This window comes from Vanellus vanellus, assembly GCF_965231255.1.
Source record: "Vanellus vanellus genome assembly, chromosome: 1".
NCBI classification, from domain to species: Eukaryota; Metazoa; Chordata; class Aves; order Charadriiformes; family Charadriidae; genus Vanellus; species Vanellus vanellus.
The window spans coordinates 12,525,041-12,552,268 of NC_138905.1; the positions used below are offsets into that span (position 1 = coordinate 12,525,041).

General features: G+C 38.4%; 1 protein-coding gene across 1 annotated transcript in view; it reads right to left on the reverse strand.

Moving 5' to 3' along the window:
• Positions 1-9,172: 9,172 nt before the first annotated feature.
• GNAI1 (G protein subunit alpha i1) overlaps positions 9,173-27,228 on the reverse strand; it is a 40,960-nt gene continuing 22,904 nt past the window's right edge. Inside the window, exons 4-9 of the mRNA XM_082486621.1 lie at positions 25,852-26,009; positions 23,413-23,541; positions 13,611-13,740; positions 12,204-12,357; positions 11,100-11,315; positions 9,173-10,998 (exon numbers count right to left, since the gene is read on the reverse strand). Coding sequence (XP_082342747.1) covers positions 11,125-11,315; positions 12,204-12,357; positions 13,611-13,740; positions 23,413-23,541; positions 25,852-26,009 — 762 coding nt within the window. The 3' untranslated portion in view covers positions 9,173-10,998; positions 11,100-11,124. The remainder of the gene's footprint in view (positions 10,999-11,099; positions 11,316-12,203; positions 12,358-13,610; positions 13,741-23,412; positions 23,542-25,851; positions 26,010-27,228) is intronic.

The window sequence follows — 27,228 nt, forward strand, 5'->3', positions numbered from 1 at the left end:
GTTACCTCCCTCTGCTAATAAAAAGCCCCCTAAATGAATGCGTTACTTGGCAAGTGCATTTATTGTAGCCGTAGGTAAATAACTAGAGGGGGAAAAAACCCTGTAAGTAATTAGAAAGGTACACTGCCTCACAGATTCATTAAACTACTCAGCTTTTCTCAAAGTCTGTTGGATAAGCTAATGGCCCAAGTCAGGCTACAGAGAGATTTCAGGCAGCCGACACTCAAAACTTCAAGTGGAGTCCCAAAACAGAAAAAGAAAACATGCATGACATTTCTGAAGTGTGGAGGAAACATTTAATCATTGTGGTGCACAATGATCATTGAATCACCAAGACTGTAAGTACCTTTGGTTTTCTTCCTCAGTATCTTTAGCACATCTGTCGTGCTACAGAACATAGAAAAGAGAGCAACAGCAGAGGATAATAATAATAAAAAAAAAAAAACACAAAGGAAAAAAACCCACATGAAATATTTAAACCCATAATAGGGCAGGGAGAATAGAGCTGTAGCAGGATGGCTATTTGAGGCATTTTCTAGATATTGCACAAGGTCATGGCTCTGGAGGAGAGGCACAGTTACAATGGAACACTTCGCAACAAAGACAGTGTGAAATTGTTTCAAAGTATTACAAACTACCAAGGCCACAAAACTAACCACCTGCCTCTGGAGCTGAAGAGCCTCCAATGAGCAGCAGCCAGCTGAGACCTGCAGCAAAGATCCATTGAGCAGAACTATTCAAACACCCCACAGAAGTCCTGAGTTCTGTCATTCGGCTCTTCCTCCTGCATTATCTACAGCCTTTGCCATTAGAAGCAAACTCATCTTTGTGACTCAAAACACATTTTGATTATGCTGTTTCATGATTGTCGTGCTCGGCGGCATGCCCTCCATGTTGTTTGACAGCAATAAAGAAATCAGATTGTAAAGATTAATAGATACATGAAGGTAAATGATGGTAGCTTCTCACCGTACTTCTCATGTCATCGCTCTCTTAAAGAAGTCAGTGCAGAGAGGCAGAATGCAGCACCGCTGGGCACCTACTTTGAATACAAGTGAAGAGCTGTGCTGATACAATGGCTAACAAAGTACTTTATTTTGGTATAATGAAAAGCTATAAACATCAATTTGCTGTGCTTAAAGCACAGAAGCCTGTGTAGGCACGTTAACTCCACTGTTTTGCTTTCCAGAATACAGCTCATAAGAAAGATCTGCCTTAAAAGTCCAGCTTACACCTCCTGGGCCATTGTCCACCCAAGAACAGGAAAGTCCTCTAAGTAGTTAAGAGAGTTAAAGCAAAGAAGGAAACTGACTTCCTAGGACTCTCTCTCCAAACCCAGCAGTCAAAGACTAACAGCTCTAGAGCAGAATTCTGGTTGGCAATGAGGCAAAGAAGTGCTTTAGCAGAGCAGCCTTTAGTCAAAATCAAATCAGGCAAGCGACAAATATCTTGCACGGAAGCTTCGTTCAGAAATTTTAAGTGTTCGGCTGACAGTTAAACTCCTGCAGTCCTGTCTCACTCATGGTCTTTCATCAATATTCTCCCTGAATTCTTCCAGAATGAACAGTGTTCTGATATTTGTCTATGTTTCCCTGGTCTAATAACACCATGACTTAATGAAAGTCATCCATTCATTATTCTAGTCTGATCAGAAACAGCATGGAGGCAGAAAATGGTTTTGGTATTTCAGCCTATTATAATGTATTTTTCTGTCTTTCAATCTGCATTTTTTTAAAAAGTGTATTACATTGTTTAGTAATCTACAAACCTCTCAAGTAACATTTAAGCTTTGGGAATGGAAAATTTTGAAGCTCGTTGAGATGATTCAAACTGATATTTTTTGGTAAAACCTTTGTTTTGTATTCTTTCCCCATCCATCCTACCAAAAGGAAAATTTAAAAAGAAAAAAAAAAAAAGCTTTCCACTTTTAAACCCTTTTCACTTATAAATAGCTTTGCAATTCAAGATACCCAAGGAGAAACGGAAATGATGCAGGAAAGAATTGCAAGAATGAATGAAGGACTAAAAAAACCATGCATTGTACAGAAAGTTTCATCAGGCTGAATCCATCCAGCTCAACAAAGAAACAGCTAAAGGATCACGGGATCAGTCTTAAGTGAACTCTCTAAGTTTTTTCTGTTTGTTAGTAGTTGAAAAAACAATTGACAAATTAATTTTGAGTTGAATTAGACATTTCAAACTATTATAAATCAGATGGTATCTGGAAAAAAAGATCTAAAAGGTTGATTTTGTTACCATTCAAAGGCGAAGAGGAGGGACATAGATGCTCTTACACAACATAATACAGCTAGCTGGGGTACTCCAGGATACACGCAAAGGGGCTCAGCATCAGCTTTGGTTCAGAGCAAGGATCTGAGTAAAGGTCTAACTCTGAGATCTTCTACTGAACTTATTGTACTTTGTACAAGATACGCACGTTTGGTGCAAAAGAATGAATTATTAGGATTGGTAACTGATACATTCACAGATTCTAGCCCTTGCAGAAATGAGTAGTCAGTATCATGTAAAGTGAAATAAATTTAACAGGACAAGGTAAAAATAACCTTTCAGAAAATATTACTAGTGCCATCATCCCCTCAGTCCTAGAGATAGTACAACAATGAGAAGTGCTATCTCCTAAAACCTGGCATAGACCTACTTCAAAAATCAGTTTCTGAAATGCTGACAAAATGTGATCGTGTGTATAAGTGCTATTGGAAGAATGCAAGCCTTGCTTTGCATTCACAGAATCACAGAATGGTCAGGGCTGGAAGGGACGTCTGGAGATCATCTAGTCCAACACCCCCCGCCAGAGCATGCATGATTTTAATTTTGCAAATTATTTCCCTAGTGATTGTGTCTTCCTTACTCCTTACATGTACAAGTTTCACTCTGTTTTAAATAAACTCAACTAGATTTCGTTTGTCAAAGGCTGAGAAAACATACTCATTACCACATGCCAGCTGATAGACGATCACTTGACAAACTGTTTTAACTCACTTGAGATACTGAACATTAAAGCGAGGCAAATTATCCCATTTCTAACAGAGCTCATGGCTTTCTGAAGTCCTTTTGAAAGTGATGAAACAGCTAACTCTCTTTTTAAAGCTCTCACTGAAAGTCAGTTTATGTAAACAACCCTTCTACAGCAGTCATCAGTTTGGCCTCAAAGGACGTTAACGCTTGTGTGTTGGTAGTTCGAGGTCCTATACCATTGATACTGGTTTAATATTTCTTTCCTCTTCATCAAGGATGTCAGCTGCCAACATACTGGATTCAAACACCAGAGCTATCAGGAAGCACTATTCAGTTCTTTGCTGCAATTCCACAGAAGATACACAGCTGATGGAAGGGTGGTATTTCAGCGCAGGTCTCAGGAAGGCTCACACAGAACACCGAGTGCTCCATTAATCTTCCTTTCACATTTACTGGGGAAAAAATCAAGTGAAATGAAATAGCTTGTCCCTATCTCTGCACTTTAGTATTTTAAACCCTAGAAAACCCATTTAACAGCCGCAGGATTTATCTTTTAGATCATCTTTGAGACTCTAAAACACTAAAAATTCTGGTTTTGAAAGAAAAAAAAACCTCATTCAAGACGAGCAAACTATTACTCTGCAGCTATATTAGCATTTTATTCTTTCTGGCATGGCTTTTAACTAGAGGAAGATAGATCTTCAAGGACTGAGGATCTGGATAGGACAAGATACTTCAAGATGAAGTGTACAATATACCAACAACTTTGTCCTAGTAGCACCCAAATACATCATCTCTTCGTGTAAAACTGCATTAAACCCTGAGAGAATTCAAATACAAACTCAATAGACATCAGAAGAGCAGCCACCTCCCTCCCTCTCCATCTCTGTTCAAGTCCTCTGAGGAGTGCTCCTGCTCTCCTCTCCAGGAGACCTGGGGTGCCTCTTGCCTATTTCTTTCTGCTGAGTAGCTCACAACCCTTTTCCTCAATATTTCCAAGATCAGGCCTTTAATACGCAGACATCGAACAGCCTCACCTGGGAAAGGGGTAAGTAGCTGAGCAACTGCACATACCTCACTGTAACACCTCACAATTAGAGCTCCAGATAACAAAAACATACAAAACCATACCAAAACCCCCAACTTTATGTCACGTTACTCTCCCAAAGTTGCTTTCTTCAAAAGTTGGACACAGCCGTTAAGTTAACCACGGAGTATTTTCTTTAAAGCTTTCCCAGAACATCAGTTTTGTGTGCCTGACTGACTACAAACATCTCAAAAATGTTCTTTTTGTCTCAGTAGATGATACAGTTTTTTACTTTCTTCCATCCCTTAAATAGAGTCAGAAAGCCAAAGACTGAGAATTTTATAAAGAATTAAGTTATAAGTAGAAAAACAAGGCAAACTAACAACATTTAAGCCAAACCAACATAAATTGGCTATGAAAGATACTGGCAGAATCTATAAGCAACAACTTCAGAATTTGATCAAATGTACTCAAATCTCCATGTGCAATATCTATCTAACAAATTGCTTTTTTTACAATAACATTTCTAGAAGTATGAAGGATTAAAACTGCATTTTGTTAAAGTTTAAAAATAGTAGAAATATCACCATTACAAATTGGATGTAACGAACTATCCTTACTGACTTAGAGATATCCTAAGACATAACACACAGGACAAAATCACATCTTACGCACATGTTCAAGTATGTTTGCTACAATAAAATTACTTAATATAATTTGGATATCTTTTTTGTCATTGTTCAGTTTTGTATTCTAAACTATGCAGCTGCTAACTTCTGATTTTCATTTACTTTAATAAATCCACCAATAATTCTTAATAAAGAAATGAAGTTTTGGCAATTTACACCAAGTGAAAGTTAACGCTATTCTCATTAGAAAATAATCTTTGTTTTAATAAAAAGCTCTCAATGAAAGTTAGACAAAGTATTTTAAGTTTGTGGTCAACAGCTCAATGTCCAAGTGGAGACCAGTGACAAGTGGCAGTCCTCAGGTGTCAGTACTGGGACCGGTGCTGTTTAACATCTTTGTTGGTGCCGTGGTGTCGTGTCCTCAAACCAGAACACATGGATGTTGGGATGGAGTGCACCCTCAGCAAATGTCCCGATGACACAAAGATGTATGGAGCAGTCGACATGCTGGAGAGGAGGAATGCCATCCAGAGGGACCTGGACAGGCTGGAGAGGTGGGCCTGTGCAAAACTCATGAAGTTCAACAAGGGCAAGTGCAAGGTCCTGCACATAGGTTGGGGCAATCCCAAGCACAAACAGAGGTGGAGAGTGGATTGAGAGCAGCCCTGAGAAGGACTTGGGGGTGTTGGTTGATGAGAAGGTCAACATGAGGTACCAATGTGCGCTTGCTGTCCAGAAACCAACCATATCCTTGGCTGCATCAAAAGAAGTGTGACCAGCAGGTTGAGGGAGGTGATTCTGCCCCTCTACTCTGCTCTCATGAGACCCCACCTGGAGTACTGCATCCAGTTTTGGAGTCCGCAGCACAGGAAGAACATGGACCTCATGGAATGAGTCCAGGGTACGGCCATGAAGATGATCAGAGGGATGGAGCATCTCTCCTATGAGGACAGGCCGACAAGAGTTGGGGTTGTTCAGCCTGGAGAAGGCTCCAGGGAGACCTTATAGTAGCCCTCCAGTACCTAAAGGAGGCTACAGGAAAGCTGGAGAGGGACTCTTTATCACGGAGTGTAGCAGTAGGACGAGGGGTAACTGTTTTCAACTGAAAGAGGGGCAATTTAGAATAGATATTAGGAAGAAATTCTTTACTGTGAGGGTGGTCAGGCACTGGAACAGGCTGCCCAAAGAAATTGTGGATGCCCCGTCCCTGGAGGTGTTCAAGGCCAGGCTGGATGGGGCTTTGAGCAACCTGGTCTAGTGGGAGGTGTCCCTCCATGGCAGGGAGGTTGGAACTAGATGATCTTTAAGGTCCCTTCCAATCCAAACCATTCTATGATTCTATGATTTACGGAATCATAACAGGAATATCTGCATCTTTGTTTTAATCTACCATAAGAATCCTGGCATACAGGACAAATATTAACCTTTTCCAATAAAAACTATGTAACATTCTCAGGCTGATTTAATTTCATAGGATTCATACTTTTCATGGTTTGTTTTCCTTTTTTTTTTTTAATCACATTCTAAGAGAATCACTACATTGGAACAGATGAAGAGTGAGAATGTGTGACTATACCTCAGTATATTTTTTTCAGAGTAAGACATTATGGTTCCTAAGGTAAACTGTCACACTTTTCAGCTTATGTGCAAAACCGATGGATTATTCATTTGTTGTAGTTTAGATAACTACCGCTACTTTATTTTGTCAAATGGCCAAATCCTTCTGGAAGTGTCTTGGTATCTATTTGAAATGTGTCTCTCAGCCATTTGTACTGTACAGTTTGAAAGTGCATTCTGATCTTGTAGAAATGAAGATACTTAGTATAAGAGGCATTTGAGATGTGCTCTGTGTCATACAGTAAGGGCTTTTGTGTATCCCTCTGGAACTAAAAGGTACGTAAATGAAAAGCTCCATGTGCTCAAGTTTTTGGTCTCCTAGACTTTTCTTCGTGCTTTTCAGTATAAACTCATGCAGCTTTAAGTACACTTATTTATTGTCTGATCAGTCTGCATATTCGTACATTACTATAATAATAAACTTACATTACATACAGACATCTGTATGTTCTTTATCTGCAAAGAAATTAAAGATTGGCATATTCCGCAGGATTCAATGTACCCATTCCTTAAATGGCTACACAATAGCACAACCTGTGAGTGGGAAAGCACAGTGACAACACCTCTTACCAAACTCCTCTATTAGTGGAAGGACAGAAAAGAAGGGAGAATAAAGAAGTTCAGAGGGAACAGCTAGTACTGTGAAGCTACAGTGACTTCCAATGACAACATATTTGGTCTTAAACATCTTTTGTTCCATTGCAATTAAAAAAAGACTCAGATTTCAGATAGCACATTCTGATCAGTACAACCTTGCATACATACATTTTTCTTCTGTAACAGCTGCTCTGAAATTCCTTTGAGAATTGAGGCATTGCACTAGAATAATATAGTTCTACTATAAAATTATATTTCTACCTTGTGGGCTCAACTCCTGCCCTTCGTAAAATCCAGAAGGGAGTATGACCAAAAATGGTATAGCATGACACTATCCCATATGAATATCAACCCATTGACTGCACTTTAATGTGGATTATGCCTTAGTCTAAGCAAATTATTACTAAAATAAAACGGCTCAATAACCCTGATCTCTGCTGTGTCAGGTAACAGTCATAAAGCCTTCCCACTGCCACAACACCTTATCTGGAACCATGACCAACTTTGAAAAGCAGTGCTCCTAAATATGCTATGGATAAAAAGCTAGATAAACACATTTTAACTCAGCCATTTTAAAATACAGTGTATTTTCATGACTTGGAAACATAACTGATTGAAATTCTGCTCCTAGCTTCCTCTATGTCAAGGCAGCTTCTTTGCAAGAACTTTAGAGACAGAGCTGGAAACAGTTTTCTTGTACCTATGCAACTGAAATTTTAATACACCTGTTCTTCAGAGTCCAAAAAACTTAATTTTTGCAAAAATTACAGGCACTGATATAGGTAATGACTGGTAATTGAGTTACTCAACAAAAAGTGTCCCTTTGATTTCCAGTTCCTCTTTCACTAGTTTCATCTTCCTCACTCATAGCCTCTGAGTGCACTCTCCCACAGGCTATGAATTATTCGAGGTTGAGCACCTTTCAGCCTCTTGTTGCAGCTTCTACACTTTTTTCAAAATGAAACAGTCAAGGATTTTAAGTTTACAACCCCAGCATTACTCTTGACCCACAGGCTATTAGTAATTAATATGAAGTATTATAGCTTCAAGAGACATCCACGCAGAAGGATAGCCAGTCTCTTGGTAGAGTTTCTGTTTTGCTTGATTTGGAACAGAAACTTCTCCTTTCATTTTCCCCAATTCTAAATGCATACGAGCCATCATGCTGTTCAGCATGCTGCAGATTGATCTCTTTTGCTCCCTAAGATTTTACATAGAATTTAAATCGTGAAGCAGCTAAATGTGTACATGGCAACAGAAACTGCATTGCTACTCTGTTCCCATGCTATGATCCTGGACCCTGTTTTAGTTACTAAGAAGTTACTACATTTAACATCAAACTTCCTCTAAATTCAATAGGTAGCATCATGAAGTCTAATACCAAATTTTCCAAACCATACTTCCTCACATACTTTCCACACCATACTTTCCTCCTTAAAAATAACTACATGTTTAACAATGGCTGCATTTTACTGAAAGACTTCAACCACAGACAATACACTCATAAGACCACGGGGGCTGGAGAGGCCTCCGTGAGGTTATAATTCCCTACATATACTAAATTATACATACACTAAATTTAGAATATTTAAAAGGATCTGAAACAATATCTAAGCTAGTAGAGGGAACTTCTTTGTGTAAGGCTAGAAAAAGCAGTTTGCCTGGATACTTTGCATGCAAAAATGTGAGGAATAGCGAACTGGAAGAGAATACAGGCTCACATTGCTCAGGCAAAAAACTGCCCTTCTCAGACAGTGGCAGACCCACAGAATCTCCTCCATTTTCTGTAGTGCTCCGACTGTACAGAGATGGAATGGAGCCTTATTAAAACTGCAATGAAAACTAAGTGTGTGGCTCCCACTATTCCACATAAATCCACTTGCAGTTCTTCCTAGAGCAGTAGCCTAGGCTGACAACTCTTATCACAGGACAAAGATACATCACCCAGTACAGAGCATCTATAGGGAAACATACCTGCTGTCCACTCACCAAGTCAGAAAAGACAAGTTCACCTGCCTGGACCAGCAAGCAAAAGTATTTCACAATTTTGTTCTATATTAAGATGTAAATATTTTAGCAAACACCAGTTACGAAATTCCTAAAATTCTCCAATTGAAGATGTTAGGAACAACAGTAAAGGAAAAATATTTAGGAAATAATCAATAATCATCAATTTATGCTGATTTTCATTTTACCGTTTCTTGCATAAAGTTTTTAGATTTACTTGCTGTATCTTCTCATTTTTACTACCTAGTTATCTCCACAGGATGGATGCAAAAAGATTTCCATCAGCACAGTTAATGAAAAAAATTTCTTTCAAGCAAGGCACAAAATTTAGATTTATTTATGTAATTTGATTAATCCCAATTTTTGTTTTACATTAAGTACAAAAACCAACTTGAACGTAGGTATAAATACAATTTCCACAAAGCAGTTCAATGAGATTCAAAATCAGTTATGTATCCAGAACTGTAAAGCACAATTAAAAGCAGCCCAGGATATACAGATTGCTTACCATAACTGCTGAAAGAGCTCCTAATGTATGAATATATTTAACAACCTCCAGTAATAAGTTATCTCCTTTCTAGTCTTTCATTTGAAACGCATTTAGCAATTCTGTACCTAACAAAGGAAGCATTAAAGAATGAGAAGTGCAGACAAGTTTTACTCAAGCTATCTGAGGCCTAAACGAAACACACATACAATTAAAAATTAAATAACAGAACAATGACTTAAATATTTTCATTGAACATATTTTCTAAGAACATAAAAGCTAAGATAATACAGAAAAATAGCAACAGGTTCAAAGACTGATTTACTTCTCAAAGAATCTATGGTGTACTGTAGCTGCCAGAAATATTTTAACAATTATAGAAAATCATATTTCCAAGTTTGGTACGTTCATATTTTCTAGATGACATACATTTAAGACAACCATCCATGAACTTACTTACAAATAGAAGCTTAGTAATTTTAAAATCTGTATAAAAAAATCAATTTTGGCACTACTCATAAGGCAATGGATGACATATACCTAAGACAGCAAAACAGATAATGAAAGCATAACCAGAAGAAAATAATATTCTTAGCTTATTTAAAGAAACTGTGAGATTTTAATTATAATTAAAGAGGAAATTAAAGAATCAGCGTTTGCAAGTCACTAAAACACCCTATCCAAAATACTGAAGATTTTTTATATGCAACAGGAAATCGCTTTAATCTGTGAAGCCACTGTGCCATGTCTTGTGGGAAAACCTGGTATTTCTATGATTATTAAATTATCAAACTAGTTTTATTACCAGAAAATAGCAAAAAGTTTAAGGAGAACATGATTTTACTTCTTAAGTAAGCAGAAAAAAATATTACTCTGAAGTCTAGCCTTTGTTAACTGTCTATAAAAAAACCCCAAAGATAATTTTGTCATTCACTCCACTGAGTAAAGACCACAGTTTTGAACTTTTTTTATTGATGTGAATGTTTTTAACAACTTCCTTTTTGCATTTCCATCAGCTTTAATGATAGTTGAACCTTAAAATTCAATTTCTCAGTGTTGCCACGTTTGCACTGCAAAGACTGCAAGCCGAGATTTCATAAACTGTGGATTTAATTTAAATTTAAAAAATAATCTTGCATTTATCTTAAATTTATAAAAAGATTTTTTCAAAACTTAAGGCAAAAAACAAGTTTTATTGGTTATGTTTTGTTACGTCTGAGCAGGTGTACGAGGCTGTTTAAATATCAAAAAAAGCTAACGCCATATACAGTAATACCAACAAAAGTAAAGAATAAGGCAGCATGCACCCTTAAGATGAAAAGAAAATTTAATTTTACAAGATGTTTAAATAATCCAAAGGCAAAAAGTGTCTGTCTCCTCTAAGAGTATCTTCATAAAACATGGAAATTTTAGAGGACATCAAGTTACTAAAATATTCCGTTCAACGTTTATACAAATACATTACTACAATTTTAAGTTTACATACAATCAACTGACATCTCAGTGTTAACTAATTACTTAAATTTACAAGACAAACATAAATAAAGCTGTTAAAACAGGCAAGTACAGTACTGATCTATCATTCAGCACAATGTATTTTGTATTTCTTTCACCTTGAAAACAATCAGATAAGAATTGTGCGAAGTCATTCTCCAAACCTAGAAATAAAATAAAAGAGAATTAAGTATATCCATGTAGGTTTTACACAGCATTAGCATATTCCAAATGCCTAAGTCCTGTTTTCAGGCATGTAATTTACCATTTAGCAACTGTTTGTCTGCTTCTCAGAAGAGGCCACAGTCTTTAAGGTTATTTTTAATAATTACATCAGTTACAGCATCAAAAACAAACTGCACATTTTTTGTGTCTGTGGCACATGTGAAATGAGTGTAGATTTCCTTCGTGTCTTTTCTCTTGTTCAGATCTTCAAACTGACACTGAATGTAAGCAGCTGCTTCTTCGTAAGTGTTTGATCCTAGAAGGACAAAATTGCTCAGTAAGCAGGTTTCGAATGAGAAGGAGTAAGATGCATACTGTATCTTTTAAGTAAGTGGTTCTTTGGAAATAGTTAAGCTAAACCTGAAGAGGTTTAGGTAATTCCGCAGCCATTGCTTTAAGACACCATAAGTAAATCTTGAAGGAAAACTTTTGGACACATTTTTAAGAATAAAAACTAAGGACTCAAATTCCAGCTGCAGGAAGAAGAGTCTTTCCATTTACTTCAGTGGCAGATGGAATAAGTCATTAATGACCCATCACTCTTCCCTAGATTAGGATATTTTTTTTCCTTCATTCAAGTTATTCACTTTCATTTTTCATGTTTTTAAAAGGTTTGAGTTTTTCCCAAACTCAATTGAAGACATCGGCCATACACATTTCTCCTAAGCTTTTTACCTCCAACGTGCAATTTTCTGTACAATGGAATAGCCTGAAGTTACAATGGAAATTATATTTAAAAAGGCTAAGACTTGTTAAATTAAGTTATCCTCTTTTTCTATGTATTTCCTCAATAAGCCACCTACTTCTAACATGTATGTACACTCCCCGTTCAAATAAACTCCCATGTATCCTCAGGGATTCCTGCTAGTGACAAAAATTACATCTAAATACAAACACAGGAGGACATCAGAAAAAAATAACGGCCTAAATAAATTAGGCTGAAAAGAGCTGCAGCAGTAACATTCAAATGCTATCAGTGGACCAGCATTATTTCCCTGGTTAAAAAGACAAATCTGACTTAGCACTACTTTATTTGTGATCCATAAAAACACCCCCCTATCCATAAAAAATCCTCCTTATTTGTGCATCAAAATTGATGTAATTTAACCAAAAATTACTTGAAATCTGCACCCCCTTCCAATACCTGCATATTCAGGGTAGCAAATAGTGAGAGGACTCCTTTTAATTTTTTCTTCAAAAAGATCTTTCTTGTTCAGGAAGAGAATAATAGAAGTGTCTGTGAACCATTTATTGTTGCAGATACTGTCAAACAATTTCATGCTTTCATGCATCCGATTCTGTAATTGGAAAAAAAACACCTTGTTGTAATTTATCACACTGCAGTAGTAAAATCAGAATACATATTTTTGATTAGTTACAAATGAACAAGACAAGTTACAAAACTAAGTCTCTAGCATACAGAATCACATTTTACCACAGGGAAGTAAAACAGAGAGGCCAAGAACACCACAAAGAATGCTTTCACGAGCATGGTTTAAGCAACTACTTTATTTTTTTCCCCTTCTCATTTCCAGGCTTAAGCTGTTTAAAATTTTAGAAATTTTTGGTGTGTTTTGACGTTCTGCAGTACAGATATTTTACAAGAGTTGCTGAGTTACCTGACTTTGTCTTATAGTGATTAGATCTTCTGGAAATTGAAAATTAAATTATGCACCTAGCTGAGATTCCAGCATAACAGGAAAGAAAAATAAAGCTCTACAGAACTAGAGAATCAAGTGATCAGTTTTTTTTTCCTCTTACCCTAATTTTTAACTCTGTAGAAAAATTATCCAACATGTAAGTACTTCAGCCAAGCTCCAGTCATTTAAGTAGCAGGGTGCTAGCTATGACCTTCTTTGGCTACATTTGACTTGAAAGGTTTTTTTGTTTCCTCTTTCCTCCCCAAACTATATTTTATAAGTTGCAGAACATGAGGAAGAGCAAAGAATTCTGTTAATGATTCACACATGATAGATAAGTATCACTTTAGACCACTGGGATAGTAAAAAGCATGCACAATGTGCATACTGATATGAGAGGAGTCACACCTTGAAAAAGGAGAAAGGAGTGTAGGGGGTTGGAAAGGAGCAGGAAGATAATCTCTGCTGCTTTTTTTTTTTCCCCACATTTTCACAAAAATTTCACATTTAGAAAGAAACAAAAACTGAAGACTGAGGAAGGAAAGGAAAAGAAAACATGCAGTAAAGTACAAACAGGTAAGTTAAGCAATTTCTTGTTATATACTTCTAGCATCCATAAAGAGACTGAAACGTGTATTACTGACAATCTATCCTCATTAATCTGTGTCCTTTAAAACATGAAAGAGTGTAGCTGAAAAGAATACTTGTCTTATAGTACTCCTGAGAATAAGACGAAACACTTTGAAACCTGAAAGCATGAACACCATCTCCATTTCCCTGAGACCTTATACACAAAACCCGTAAATCTTACAAAGCAGTAATACTCTAAAAGATGTATTTGTAGCTTTCCTTTCAAATTTATTTAGTTTTTATCCAACAACTGTTCTTGTCTTCAACATTAAGGTACTTGCCATTTCCTCATCTTCAGCCAAGACCAAGTCATAATCACTTAATGCCACACAAAAAATAATTGCTGTGACACCCTCAAAACAATGAATCCACTTCTTCCGCTCTGATCTTTGGCCTCCAACATCAAACATCCTGCAAACAGAAGTGCAAAGCAGGGAATGAACTTTGGAATTTCTAGCTTTTTGAATATTAACCAATAAAATCTGAAAGTATCAGCCGTGCAAGTTCAATCACAAATTTTTTAAAAAAGCATAAAAATCTGCAGCATTTACTACCATTTAATATCTCAGTATAAAAAAAAAATTCAATAAAGCCTTAAGTCTCCTTACACGTCATTTTACAAAACATGAGAAGGTGCGAGATGAAAGCTTAAGAAAACTGATTATTTACAAATAATTTGTACTGTATTTTGTTAAAAAAGTTAACTGCAATCTATAAAAAATAAAAATACACAGCTTTACTAATTGTAAACTAGGTTAAAGTGTTACCCCGTCTTTAGCCCAAATGAATAAAAAGTGTAAAATAATAAAAGGTATTGATCAACAATGCAAGATTCTTTAAGAGGAGAGTGGTGTCTGGTTTAATACTTGGAAATAATGCAATACTAAGGAAGTTGGATACAAGTAACACTGACTTGATTCTTTTTGTTTTAGTATTCTGAATATAAATATATAAAATCTAATTTTCACTTTTTCAAATTTAATCTTGAATCTCTAGATTTTCCTCAGTTTCTGCTCCTCTCTCTTCTAAATAAAACCACAACTTGACCTATTTTTCAAGTGTCCACATTTAAATGGGATATTTAAGAGACAATAAAATTATTTTCAAAATTCTCTTAAAAGACAAAACAAGCATTATGTGAGAAGAATAATCATCTTCCCTATGGTTTGGAAATGCAGTTAAGTGGGAAAACTGAGCTATAAAGGTGAATCCTGTTTCTTTTGAATTCTTGGCAGAAATAGAATAAGAAAAGACTACATTACAGAACTTAACAGCGGAGGATCAGCAAATTAGCACAATATGAATGGATTTGCTTTTCTCTGCTGTCTAAATGCTTAAAATGGCCATTTACTAACTATTATGGGCTACAGCCACTCTGAAAGACAGAACTTTCATTAGAAATTATTAGGAACTTCAAGTATTTTGCAAGCTAGATAAACAGCATCCTGATATAATGAACTGTGAGTCATGGGGGGGAGGGAGGATGGACAACCAACACAAAAAAAAAAAAATAAAGAAGACAAACAGTGGTATCCTGAAATTAAGTGACATATATACATCACAGGATCTTCTTAGAGAAGACAGACTTTTTCCACCTGTTTCCTTCCTATCACAGAAAAAAAAGTCTGTCGTCTCAAATTCTTGCAATGACTTATAGCTTCAAAACAATGAAAACGTCACACATTACTTCCCTCACTATGTCAGTCAATATTCTATCACGCAAAAATTTAATTTTTCCCCCTACTTACAAGGAAATGTAATTATTCCTTTTAAAAGAGGCCTGACTTTTGTCTTCAGGGGTTTTCACAAGTAATTTTAAGCCTTTTCTACGTTGTCATAGAAAAAGAGCTTAAAATCCAGTAGGTATAAAAATGTTCAAATGGGAGGAGGAAGACAGAAGAGAAAGAACACAGAACAGAGCAATTCCTACATCTCCATCCTCTTTACTGTAAGCAGTAGAATGGCCAGCTCTATCATGAAAGCCTTATTTGGGTAAAAATGTCTTATGAACAGGAAGAGAAATCCAGACCAGAACAACAATTGTTAAGATGCATAGTTATAATTCCTGTAAAGATATTCCAGCAAGGCCTAAAATAATTCAACATTATATTAGTAATAAGGCTATCACATTGAAGGGTTTTGGTAGACAGCAAGGCATGTAGGGTTGAACAACAATAAATCTTATTCTTTATAGGACAGAAGAGAATACAAGACAAAAATTAACTGAGAAACCGAACAAGAAAATTGCTCCTTTTATTTTTCGTGGACATCATCCACGAAGGAACGTGAGAAATTAAATGCTTTATACTGATGGCAGTACTGTAATATCAATCTGCATGGGTCTCACCTAGCTCAATAGTATCTTACAGCACTGCTCAATGCAAAAATATTACTACTGAGATGGTAACTGAGAGGTATAAAAACCAGGCATAACTTCCCATATTAATAAAGAACTGTTGTAAAAATTATTATTTCAAAGAACAGCTAAAACATGTAAAGAACATAGGTCTGCACATGAGGCACTGTATGATTTTTGGTATGTTCAGTCTATGTTGCCAGCATGTATCCTGGGAAGGGAGGAAAAATGCAGAAGACAGACAACTTCTAGAACACAGAAGTGTAATTTCCAGTTTGTATTCACAGATATTGATTTTTGCCAGAAATATTTGAGTCAATTCAGAATAGCCTCTCTGCCAGTGGTGTGTTTCACCAGTGATGTTTGTCTCTTTTTGGGTCTGCCTTTCTAATGGCGCACCTAACAAAGTTCCAGTTCTTTATGCAAACCATATTTATGCACTCATCTTTGAAATTTCTATATACTAAAATCTAGTGCTGGATGAAGCTTTGGCACCACAGCTTCACACTAAACACCTCAACAGCAAGTAATGAGAACCCAATGGATTGTTTTATGTAATGCAGCTTCTTCTCCATATGATATGGGTACAGAGAAATACAGGCATACAGAAAAGAAACTATTTGGCACACAAAATTCATAAAAAAGATAAGGCTGCAAGTATCTTTCAGAAAAATTAGCCATTCTGAACAGAGTGGTCTTAAAGTTCATAAGCTTTCCATTTGCCCTGTTAGAAGTCATACTGAGGCCTGTTAGGTCACAGTCCCACAAGACTGAAACACTCATGGAAGCTGCTTAATCTCCAGATAAATTTTAAGAAGTTTTGAAAGAATCATTTACAGATACCACCTTCCAATACGGGAGGATGTGCACACAGGGTTGTGTGCAAACCCATCTTTTAAGCAGCCGCCTCAGGTGCCAAAATTCATAGTACCGTCCATGGTTTGACTATTCAAAAGAGCCATATTTTGCTCATGCAAGGTAAGTCAGAGTCTACAATGAACTAAAAAGAAATACAAGAAAGAAATTAAGTTTTAATCTATCCCCCTTATCTAAAGAATGAAGGTATTAGAGAAATGATTTAATGACTTTCCATTATTTAAAGAAAGCAGACTTCTCCAATGAGATTACATGGTGACTATGCCACATTAAGACAAATTACTTGACTGAAGTAAATGTAAAGCATTAGAGACACTTCTCCAGTCATCACTCTACTAAGCTATGTAGTTATAATAAACGAGTAGCTACGTTACGTAGTTATAATAAACGAGTAGCTTTCCAAATGGTTTATCTGCAATTGTGCAAATTTAAGGACTTATGCAAGGCCCTTTCATTAGCACAGTATGTTTTTGAAAGCTACTGTTGCCAGATTTGCTATGTTCTGCTTCTTTCAGACTACTTAAGCAAAGAACATGATTCTAGTACCCATACAAAACGTGACAAGGGCGCCAAAAGGACACCAGACAATTATTATGACAGCTTTCACTTTTTTTTAAGTTATAAAAGTTGTCTGTTCCAGTCCCCAGCCTTGCAAAAAGACTATGAATTTGGCAAATATTTTTTTGAGGCAGGGTGTTTACAAAAATATGATACTGTTGAGGTTTGGTCTGGGCTGGCCACTAAAATGAACAACAGGTGCTCTCTTTTACCTTCACTTTAATGAAATAATAATAAAATAATACAAAGAGAAAAAATAATATTAATAAGAAAATAATTAAATATATACAATATATACAAAACCAGTATCAAGCTCCCAGGATGACAATCACGTCGCTGGCAGGAACTGGGAAAGTCCCAGACTGGACTCAGCGACAGATAGGAACTGGATTCCAGATCTGGATTCAGGAACCCATGGACTAGGGTCAAAGGCAGACAGACAGTGTCCTCCTCAGATGCCAGCCACTGAAGAAGGAGGTTCACCCCCTTTGATCCCTCAGGCTTTTACGCTGAGCATGAGGCAGATGGGATGGAATGCCCCGTTGGTCAGTTTTAGGTCTCCTGTCCTGTCCGCTCCTCCCCATAGGCGTGACACATTTACACCCTTCCACTTCCAACCATCTAACTTGGTACATAACAAAGTCAGCTGACTTTGGTTGTCACAGCAATAAGTACAAGCAGAAGCCTCTCTGCATACCATTCCTTGGTATTAATTACAAATATTAGACCCTATCTGCTAGAAGCGGACACTGTCTGAAAAACACACTGTTAATTTCAGAGTTAGAAAAGGCTTAACTGAAATGTAAAGTTACTGAAAAGAAAATTGGTTCTGTTTTACCTCAAACCGGGACAGATACATATCTGGAAAGTATTATCCCACTTTCCTGTTTTCCCTGTGCTGTAAGATTGGGGGGGGGGGTGGTGGTGGTAGATAAAAAACCCTACCAATTTAATGTTACTCTACTACATGACTAGGTAAATTGCACTAGAAAGGATTAAGTTACAGTTGTTATTTTTAGACATCTTCAAGTGTCCTGAGTTGCTAGATTTTGATTTAAAAAAAAAAAAAAAAAAAAACAAAAACACACAGTAAAAGTAAGTAAAGAAGGAAACAAATTAGAAGAAAAGAAAAAAAAAAAAAAAAAAAAGACCCTTGGCTTTCTGATCCAAAACTGTCAGAGACATCATAACCTCTAAGAAGGTCTTCTACTCGGGTGTACTATTGTGCAAGTGACAATGTTCATTGCCATTTAATGTTCTACAATGGAATAATGCCATCTTAAAAAAAAATTAAAGATTACTCCCTGTTAGAATTTTAAAATTAAAAAAGGATTCTGTAGAAGTGTTCTTTGAGGGGAAGTCTCTAGATATCACCCTATAGAAATGCAAGTCACCCACTTACTTCTACTTAGTTCTCAATTAATTAGCGATGGCGGTACCCATAGGAAAATATTTCATGCTTCTGTCAATTCTAACGCTGATGTTTTATAATTTTGTACTAAGACCTGAATTTCCATAAGAATTTTGTTACATTATCAGAAGAACATTTCTACAGAATAAGGTGTTCTTTGAAGACAAAAGTAGCAAATAATCAGACTCAACTTCTGAAATAGTCTATAGAAACAGGATGAAGATGAATTGCTATTTGCATTTTAGATTGAATCAATAATCAGAGCTATGCTAAGCGCTTTATAAAGAAGGCTGAAATGATGCTCAACCTCAAAGAATCTAAACATGCACAGCAAAACAGGAAAGAAAAGACAATTGATGAAAAAAAAAAAATTGAAGTACACAATATGGCACAGATAGTCATGTTTATGTACCCTCACCTCAGTATATTCAAGCCTTTTATGCTTTTAGTTCACCTTAAAAGTTCTTTTCAATGTTATCATAGAATGGTTTAGTTTGGAACAGACCTTGAAGATCATCGAGTTCCAACCCCGCTGCCATAGGCAGGGACACCTCCCACTAGACCAGGTTGCCCAAGGCCACGTCCAGCCTGGCCTTGAACACCTCCAGGGATGGGGCCTCAACAACCTCTCTGGGCAACCTGTTCCAGTGCCTTACCACCCTCAAAGTGAAAAATGTTTAATCTGAACCTGCCCTTTTCCAGTTTAAAGCCATTCCCCCTTGTCCTATCGCTAGATGCCCTAGTAAAAAGTCCTTCCCCAGCTCTCCTGTAGGCCCCCTTTAGGTACTGGAAGGCTGCAATAAGATGTCCCTGGAGCCTTCTCCAGGCTCAACAGCCCCAACTCTTTCAGCCTCTCCTCATAGGGGAGGTGCTCCAGCCCTCGGATCATCCTCGTGGCTCTCCTCTTGACACGCTCCAGCAGGTCCATGTCCTTCTTATGTTGGGGATTCCAGAGCTGGATGCATTACTCCAGGTGGGGTCTCACAAGAGTGGAGTAGAGGGGAAGAATCACCTCCTTTGACCTGCTGGCCACACTTCTTTTGATGCAGTCCAGGATACGGTTGGCCTTCTGGGCTGCGATCACTCACTGCTGGCTCATGTTGAGCTTCTCGTTAATCAGCACACCCAGGTCCTTCTCCTCAGGGCTGCTCTCCAGCCATTCGCCACCGAGCCTGTATTTGTGCTTGGGATTGTCCCGACCCAGATGTAAGACCTTGCACTTGGCCTTGTTGAACTGCATGGGGTTGGCTTGGGCCCACCTGTCCAGCTCCCTCTGGATGGCATCCCTCCCCTCCAGTGTGTCTACCTCGCTGAACAGCTTGGTATCATCAGCAAACTTGCTGAGGGTGCACTCGACCCCACTGTCCATGTCCTCAACAAAGATGTTGAACAGTACAGGTCCCAGTACCGACCCCTGAGAAATGCCACTCATCACTGCTCTCCACTTGGACATCGAGCCGTTGACCGTAACTCTTTGAGTGCAACCGTCCAGCCAGTTCTTTATCCACCGAGTGGTCCATTTGTTGAATCCATGTCTCTTCAATTTAGAGACCAGGATATTGTGTGGGACAGTGTCAAATGCTTTGCACAAATCCAAGTAGATGACATCAGTTGGTCTTCCCTTGTCCCCTGACACTGTAACCTCTTCGTAGAAGGCCAGCAAATTTGTCAGGCATGACTTGTCCTTGGTTAAGCCATGCTGGCTGTCACCAATCACCTCCTTGTTTTCCACGTGCCTCAGCAGAGTTTCCAGGAGGATCTGCTCCATGACCTTGCCAGGCACAGAAGTGAGACTGACTGGCCTGTAGTTCCCTGGGTCTTCCTTGTTTCCCTTTCTGAAAATCGGGGTTATGTTTCCCCTTTTCCAGTCAGCAGGGACCTCACCAGACCGCCACAACTTCTCATATATGATGGCTAGTAGCTTAGTGACTTCATCTGCCAGTTCCCTCCGGACCCACAGATGTATCTCATCAGGTCCCATGGACTTGTGCACCTTCAGATTCCTCAGGTGGTCTTGCACTTGAACTTCACCTACAGTGGGGCGTTCTCCATTTTCCCAATCCTCATCTTTGCATTCTGTGTCATGGGCAGTGTGGCTGCAGTCCTTGCCAGTGAAGACTGAGGCAAAAAAGTCATTAAGTACCTCAGCTCTGTCTCTGTCCTGGGTAACTAGTTCTTGTGTTTCCTTCCAGAGAGGGCCCACAGTTTTCCTAGTTTTTCTTTTCTCTCTGACATACTTAAAGAAGGATTATTTGTTTGTCTTAATGTCCCTGGCCAGATTTAGTTCTATCTGGGCTTTAGCTTGTCTAACCTGATCCCTGGCTGCTCAAACTATACCTCTGTATACTTCCCAGGCTACCCGCCCCTGTTTCCACTCCCTATAGGCCTCCTTTTTCCTTTTGGTCATGTCCAGGAGCTCCTTGTTCATCCACGCTGGCCTCCTTGCTTTTCTGCCTGCCTTCCTCTTTGTAGGGATGCATTGCTCCTGAGCTTGGAGGAGGTGGTCCTTGAATATTAACCAACTTTCTTGGGCCCGTCTTCCCTCCAGCATCTCATCCCATGGCACCATACCAAGCAGATTCTTCAAGAGGCCAAAGTCAGCTCTCCTAAAGTCCAGGGTGGTCAGCCCGCTGCGCACCCTTCTCACTGCCTCGAGGATCTGAAACTCGACCATTTCATGGTCACTACAGTCCAGGCTACCCTTGAGTTGGACACCGTCTACCAGCCCCTCCTCGTTGGTAAGAGCAAGATCCAGCATAGCTCCTCTCCTCGTTGGCTCCTCAACCACTTGGAGAAGGAAGTTGTCCTCAATGCAATCCAAGAACCTCCTGGATTGCCTATGCCTGGCTGTGTTACCCTTCCAACAGATGTCGGGGTGGTGGAAGTCACCCATGAGAACCAGGGTCTGTGAATGTGATGCTGCCCCTATCTGTCTATAGAGGGCTTCATCCACTCAGTCTTCTTGGTCGGGTGGCCTGTAGGAGACTCCCACTGTGATGTCCCCTGCTCCTGATTTCCCTTTAATCCTGATCCATAGGCTCTCAGTTGGCTCTTTATCCATCCCTAGGCTGAGCTTCATGCATTCCAGCTGCTCCTTCACATATAAGGCAACACCGCTCCTCGTTTCCCTTGCCTGTCTCTCCTGAAGAGCCTGTAGCCTTCCATGGCAACACTCCAGTCATAAGAGTCATCCCACCAAGTTTCTACGATGCCAACGAGATCGTAGCCTTGGAGGTGTGCACACATCTCTAGCTCCTCTTGTTTGTTCCCCATGCTCTGTGCATTTGCATAGATGCACTTTAGCTGTGTCTTTGTTGAGGCTGACCTGGCTGGAACAACTGTAATTACTTTGTGCTGCTCTCCAGGTGGCATTCCTGTGCCGTGTATTAAAGATGCCTCCCCCCACTGGCTCCTGTTGGTCCAGGAGCTCCTGGCTTGTCTACATAAGTCTTTGAGCATGCTGCAGCATAGCCAGCACATTTTGGAGCTAATGGCTGCAGGCCCTCACCAGCACCCTGTTCCTCTATCCTTGGTACAACATCCCTTGGCTGGTCACGGGCAAACCTGATAATACTCCCTTCCCCCATCGAATCCAGTTTAAAGCCCTGTTAATGAGACCTGCTAATTTTGGGGCAAAAACCCTTCTCCCCATTTGAGTGAGCCAACCCCCATCTGCTGCCAGCAGGCCTGGTGCTGCATAGGCCATTCCATTGTTGAAAAACCCAAAATTGTGGCGGTGACACCAGCCACAGAGCCACGTATTAACAGACTGAGCTCATCTGTTCCTTTCAATGTCATTGCCCGCAACAGGAAGTAGGGATGAAAAAATAAAAAAATTTCTTCAGCCCTCATTAAGCCTGTCTCCTAAGGCACCTGTACAGGTGTTTAAGTGTACAACATTACAGCTAAATACTTCCAAAGGCCTGTCTTACAATTACACATTTTACAGAAGTATAATCGTACGATCCTTATAATGGACTTCGTAGGACTGTAATCGTATGGTCCTTATAACAGTCCTAATAATCAGTACAGAATGGACATAGCTACCTACATACAAATTCATTGAGAAAGTAGAAGAATGTAAATCCATCTACAATACAAAACTCAACAAAAAACAGAGTGAGAAAATGGACATTTGCATTTACATGAAAAAAAAAAGTTTTCCATGAAGATACTAAACAAATATATTGTATAGACATGCTGACAACAATCTCTGCACAATCTAAATGCAGATGAAATGTGAGTTCTACTGAGTTTTCTTCTCATTGTTCCTGATGAGTAGGAGATGGAATATTATTACATTTATACTATCCCATGCTTTCACCATGAATGTCTTTGGACATAAAATGTTCAGAATATTACATTATTTTGTAAATCCCACATTACAAGAAACATAAGTCACATTCTTTCATCACTAAATAAAATACTACCTTAAAGTACAACACATATTTAAATTCAGTTCTTCAGGAAAATGGATTTACTCTTTCATACGACATCAGCAATCATTTACAAGCCCCCAGTTCTCCAATTGAATTTAAAAGGGAAGAATCTGATAGAAGAACTGTTTTTTAACATGGCAGAAAATGGAGTATTTTGAGATTTAATTTACATATAAAATATCTTTACAAAAAGCTTCCAATAAACCCAAAGCATTTACTACTTAATACCTACATATTTATTCTGAGTTATTACAGAGTTCCAACAACTCCCACATCCCTTCAGAAAATTGAGCTGAGCATGTGGAATTTTTTTCAGAGAAAAAGGCAGGGGGGCATCAAAGTTGTGGTTAGACAAATCTGTTAGACAAATCATTGAAAGTCCATCTTTTAGAACTTTACAGAAACCATAACAGACAGATGAGCATGCAGCATGATTTACATACTTAAAATGAAGATCTTTGAAAGTAAAGTGAGTTTCCACTATTCCTGTAGTTTTCACTCTAGTCCTGAGAACGTCCTGTTGGGTTGGAATGTAGCTGGTTTGTGCTATCCTGTCCAAGTCATTCAAGTAACTGAAGGTAAAAATAAATACTGCTTTCAGTTATTCATAAAACAGTAACAAGACAATTACAAAGAATTATAGAAGTTCTAGGTCCATTCATTATATTGTGCCTGACTTTCATAGAATATATTTCTGAGATAGGACAGGAGACAAGACACATTATTTCCCTCAATCTTCCAAGGTTTTTTGAAATAAGCTTTAGAGACACAACGATATTTCATCCTAGAAGAAAACTTATGCAATTGACTCCACTACAAAGAATTCTTCAAAATCCCAAAATGCAAACATGGTTCCACATACACCAATGTTATTTGCACTAACTAGAAGAACTCCATCTTTGTAACCTACTGAACTATAAGTTACTTTGAACTATAACCAAAGCCCCAAATTACCCTGAATCTGATAATAGGTATGAAAAGAACAACCCAGTGTTTTGGCCAGAATTAATGTTTTTAAGAAAATGCTTAATACATAATACATTAATACATAGTGTTGGTGGACAGCCGGCTGAGTATGAGCCAGCAGTGTGCCCAGGCAGCCAAGAAGGCCAACACCATCCTGGCCTGCATGAGGAATAGTGTGGTGAGCCGGACTAGGGAAGTAATCATCCCCCTGTACTCGGCACTGGTGAGGCCTCACCTCGAGTATTGTGTTCAGTTTTGGGCCCCTCACTACAAGAAGGACATTGAGGTGTTGGAACGTGTCCAGAGAAGGGCTACAAAGCTGGTGAAGGGTCTGGAGGACAAACCTTATGAGGAACAACTGAGGGATCTGGGGTTGTTTAGCCTGGAGAAGAGGAGGCTGAGGGGAGACCTTATCACCCTCTACAACTACCTGAAAGGAGGTTTTAGAGAGATGGGAGCTGACCTCTTCTCCCTGTCGACAAGTGATAGGACAAGAGGAAACGGGTTCAAGTTATGTCAGGGCAGGTTTAGATTGGATATTAGGAAGCATTTTTTCACTGAAAGGGTTATTAAACATTGGAATAGGCTGCCCAGAGAGGTGGTGGATTCACCATCCCTGGATGTGTTTAAGAAAAGGGTAGATGAGGTGCTTAGGGACATGGTTTAGAAGTGGTGGTGTTTTTATCAGGGTAGGTTAACGGTTGGACTTGATGATCTTAAAGGTCCCTTCCAACCTCACTAATTCTATGATTCTATAACAATTAACTTTCTATTGAGAATTTGTGATTGCACAGACGCTAGCAATTTTAAGGATACAACTGTATGGCTAGAAGAACAGTTTTATGAAACTGGAGGTAGAGGTGTCTAAAACAACAAAATAGAACAGAGGAGGTTACTAGAGAAAAGTAAGCGACCCTCCAAATGAAGTGCTCCATATTGAAGACAGTTTATAGAAGGGCTATTTCTTAGGTCAAGAGATCTGTCATTGTGAGCTCAGCTCGTTGTCATCTACCTTCTGTACCCTTAGAAGAACTTCAAACAAGTAACAATCATGGTGGAAGTATCAGTGTTATTCCAATACAATTTGATCACATTTCTATTCATTTAGCATGCCTATAATTACATTAGTCCAGCTGTAGTCTTCTCAGTTACCTTACCTGCATGTTGTTTATTTATGTACAGTTATTCTATAGAACAGAAGTACCTTATCTTAAGGAAAGTGAACTTCAAACACTACAAGTCAATTCAGCTTTAAAAAGCTGCCCTGTAAGGCCAATATCACTGCTATGTCATTCTTTACCATCTTACCTCTCCCTCAATGGACTCTCTTCCTTGCTGACTTACCATTACTTGCTGCCATCACATCTTATTTCTCACACCCTTGATTCCTTACTATTTCATTTTTTTAATAACTACCCTAGCACAGAAGACACATCCTGGTTGTTACCTTTGCTCAACACATTTCTAACAGAGACTGTTAATTAACAAATAAAATGCGGCGGTGTTGAATGACAGAAGAAACTATTATGAACATGAAGGTAGTATCCTTGGTAATACAGACTTCACATCACATCAAGTTTCCTGAACATGTTCAGATACTAACAGGTATTGAGTCATGTTTTTGTAATAAAAATGCTATGGAACGTATTAAAGCAGCTTAAAGCAATTTTTGTCTTCCTCAAGAGGATGAAACAACTGGTTGGAACATAACTCAAATTCATAATTATACCACACGTCTTCCTCTCCAACCCTGAAGGTTAGTTGCAGCATTTTGACCCAAGCAGACAATATCTTTGTCCAGACACTTCGATATTTTCCATCTACACGGGAACAGGATTCCTCAAAAGATGAGACTTCTATTTCTCTAGCTATTACTTAGAAGACAAAGAGAGCCTTTTTTGTCACATAGTACTTACTAGGCTGCAGAGTCATTAAGCTGGTATTCTCTAGATCTGTTGAAACAAGCTTGAACTCCACTGTCTTTCCACAGTCTCTTGATAACTCCAGCAAGCTCTGCAGTCATAAATCCTTCATCTGCTGCTCCAGCTAACACAAAGAGTTGCCGAGCATCATCCTTTAAGATGTAAACAGAAAGTGGAGAGACAAACATTGAGAAACACAATGGAAGCATTATAACCGAAGAACTATATTCAGCAAATGAGCTACTTTCTTAACCTGGTAAACGTGAATGTAACCAAACCAAAAAATGTGAAGGAAAACAATAGGGTTTAGTGTTCTGCACAGGATATTAATTCCAACATTTTTCAACAGCAGAAAGACTACTTAACCAAATTTCTCACTGGCTGATAAAGCTGCTTCTGATCTGTTTATAACTTAACTAAGCTTCTATAAACCAAAGTAGTAACATATTTTGTGCTCAAATCTCAAGTTAACCTTATTTGTTTATCAAATACCAGAAACTGAATAGAATGGTTACAATGCATAATAGAACCTTCAGAAATGCAGATGTATGTTGATTGACTGAAGAAAACACATAAATCATTTAAGCTTCAAAAATCAACTTTCTTTGAATGTGACAAATGATTTCTTCCCAAATCATGCATCAGGATACAGAAAAACACTTCTTGAAGCCTTTCCAGATAAATCAGTTACAAATATTCATTACCTTATTTCTTCTACAGAGACCAAGGTAATGCCATATCAAGCAAATATCAAGATTTTTAAGACAGCAAATGCTAGATTTTAAGATTGTGTATAATGACTGCCTTTGAGAGTAAGGCTAATGGAGTAAAGGATGTCAATCCACCAGTATCCTGTAACAGAATTTGACCAGTTGGCTACCTTCATCCAATTTTGACTAAGGAAAGAAACTTAATGTTGGAGCTGTAAGGCATTGGAAAAAGAGGATAGCAGCAGGGCAGAGGAAAGAGAACCGCATTAGTACTCTCCTGTGGTTATTAGCTGTATGTGGTCTAATGCCAAGGTACGTCAGCCAGAAAAATCAACATACTTGTGGCTTGTAACTACTACCCACAGCATGTACTGTTTGTCCAATAATTAAAAGAAAGAGAACAGATGATAGTGAAAAGGAAGAAGGAGAAAATAGATACTTAGGCACATCAGCTGCGAACTGAAAGTATTTCACGAAAGTGGATTAAAACAAGCAACACAAAGTTATTCTCACAAAAGTGCAGATACAGATAAACATCGGTAGAAAAATACAGTTCTGTCACCTTTGCTATTCAAACAATAAGCCATGAAAAAAGCCCACATTTTCAGGACAAGCACAGAAAGTAGTGCCTGTTCCAAAGATATTGTCTGCTGTAGACTTA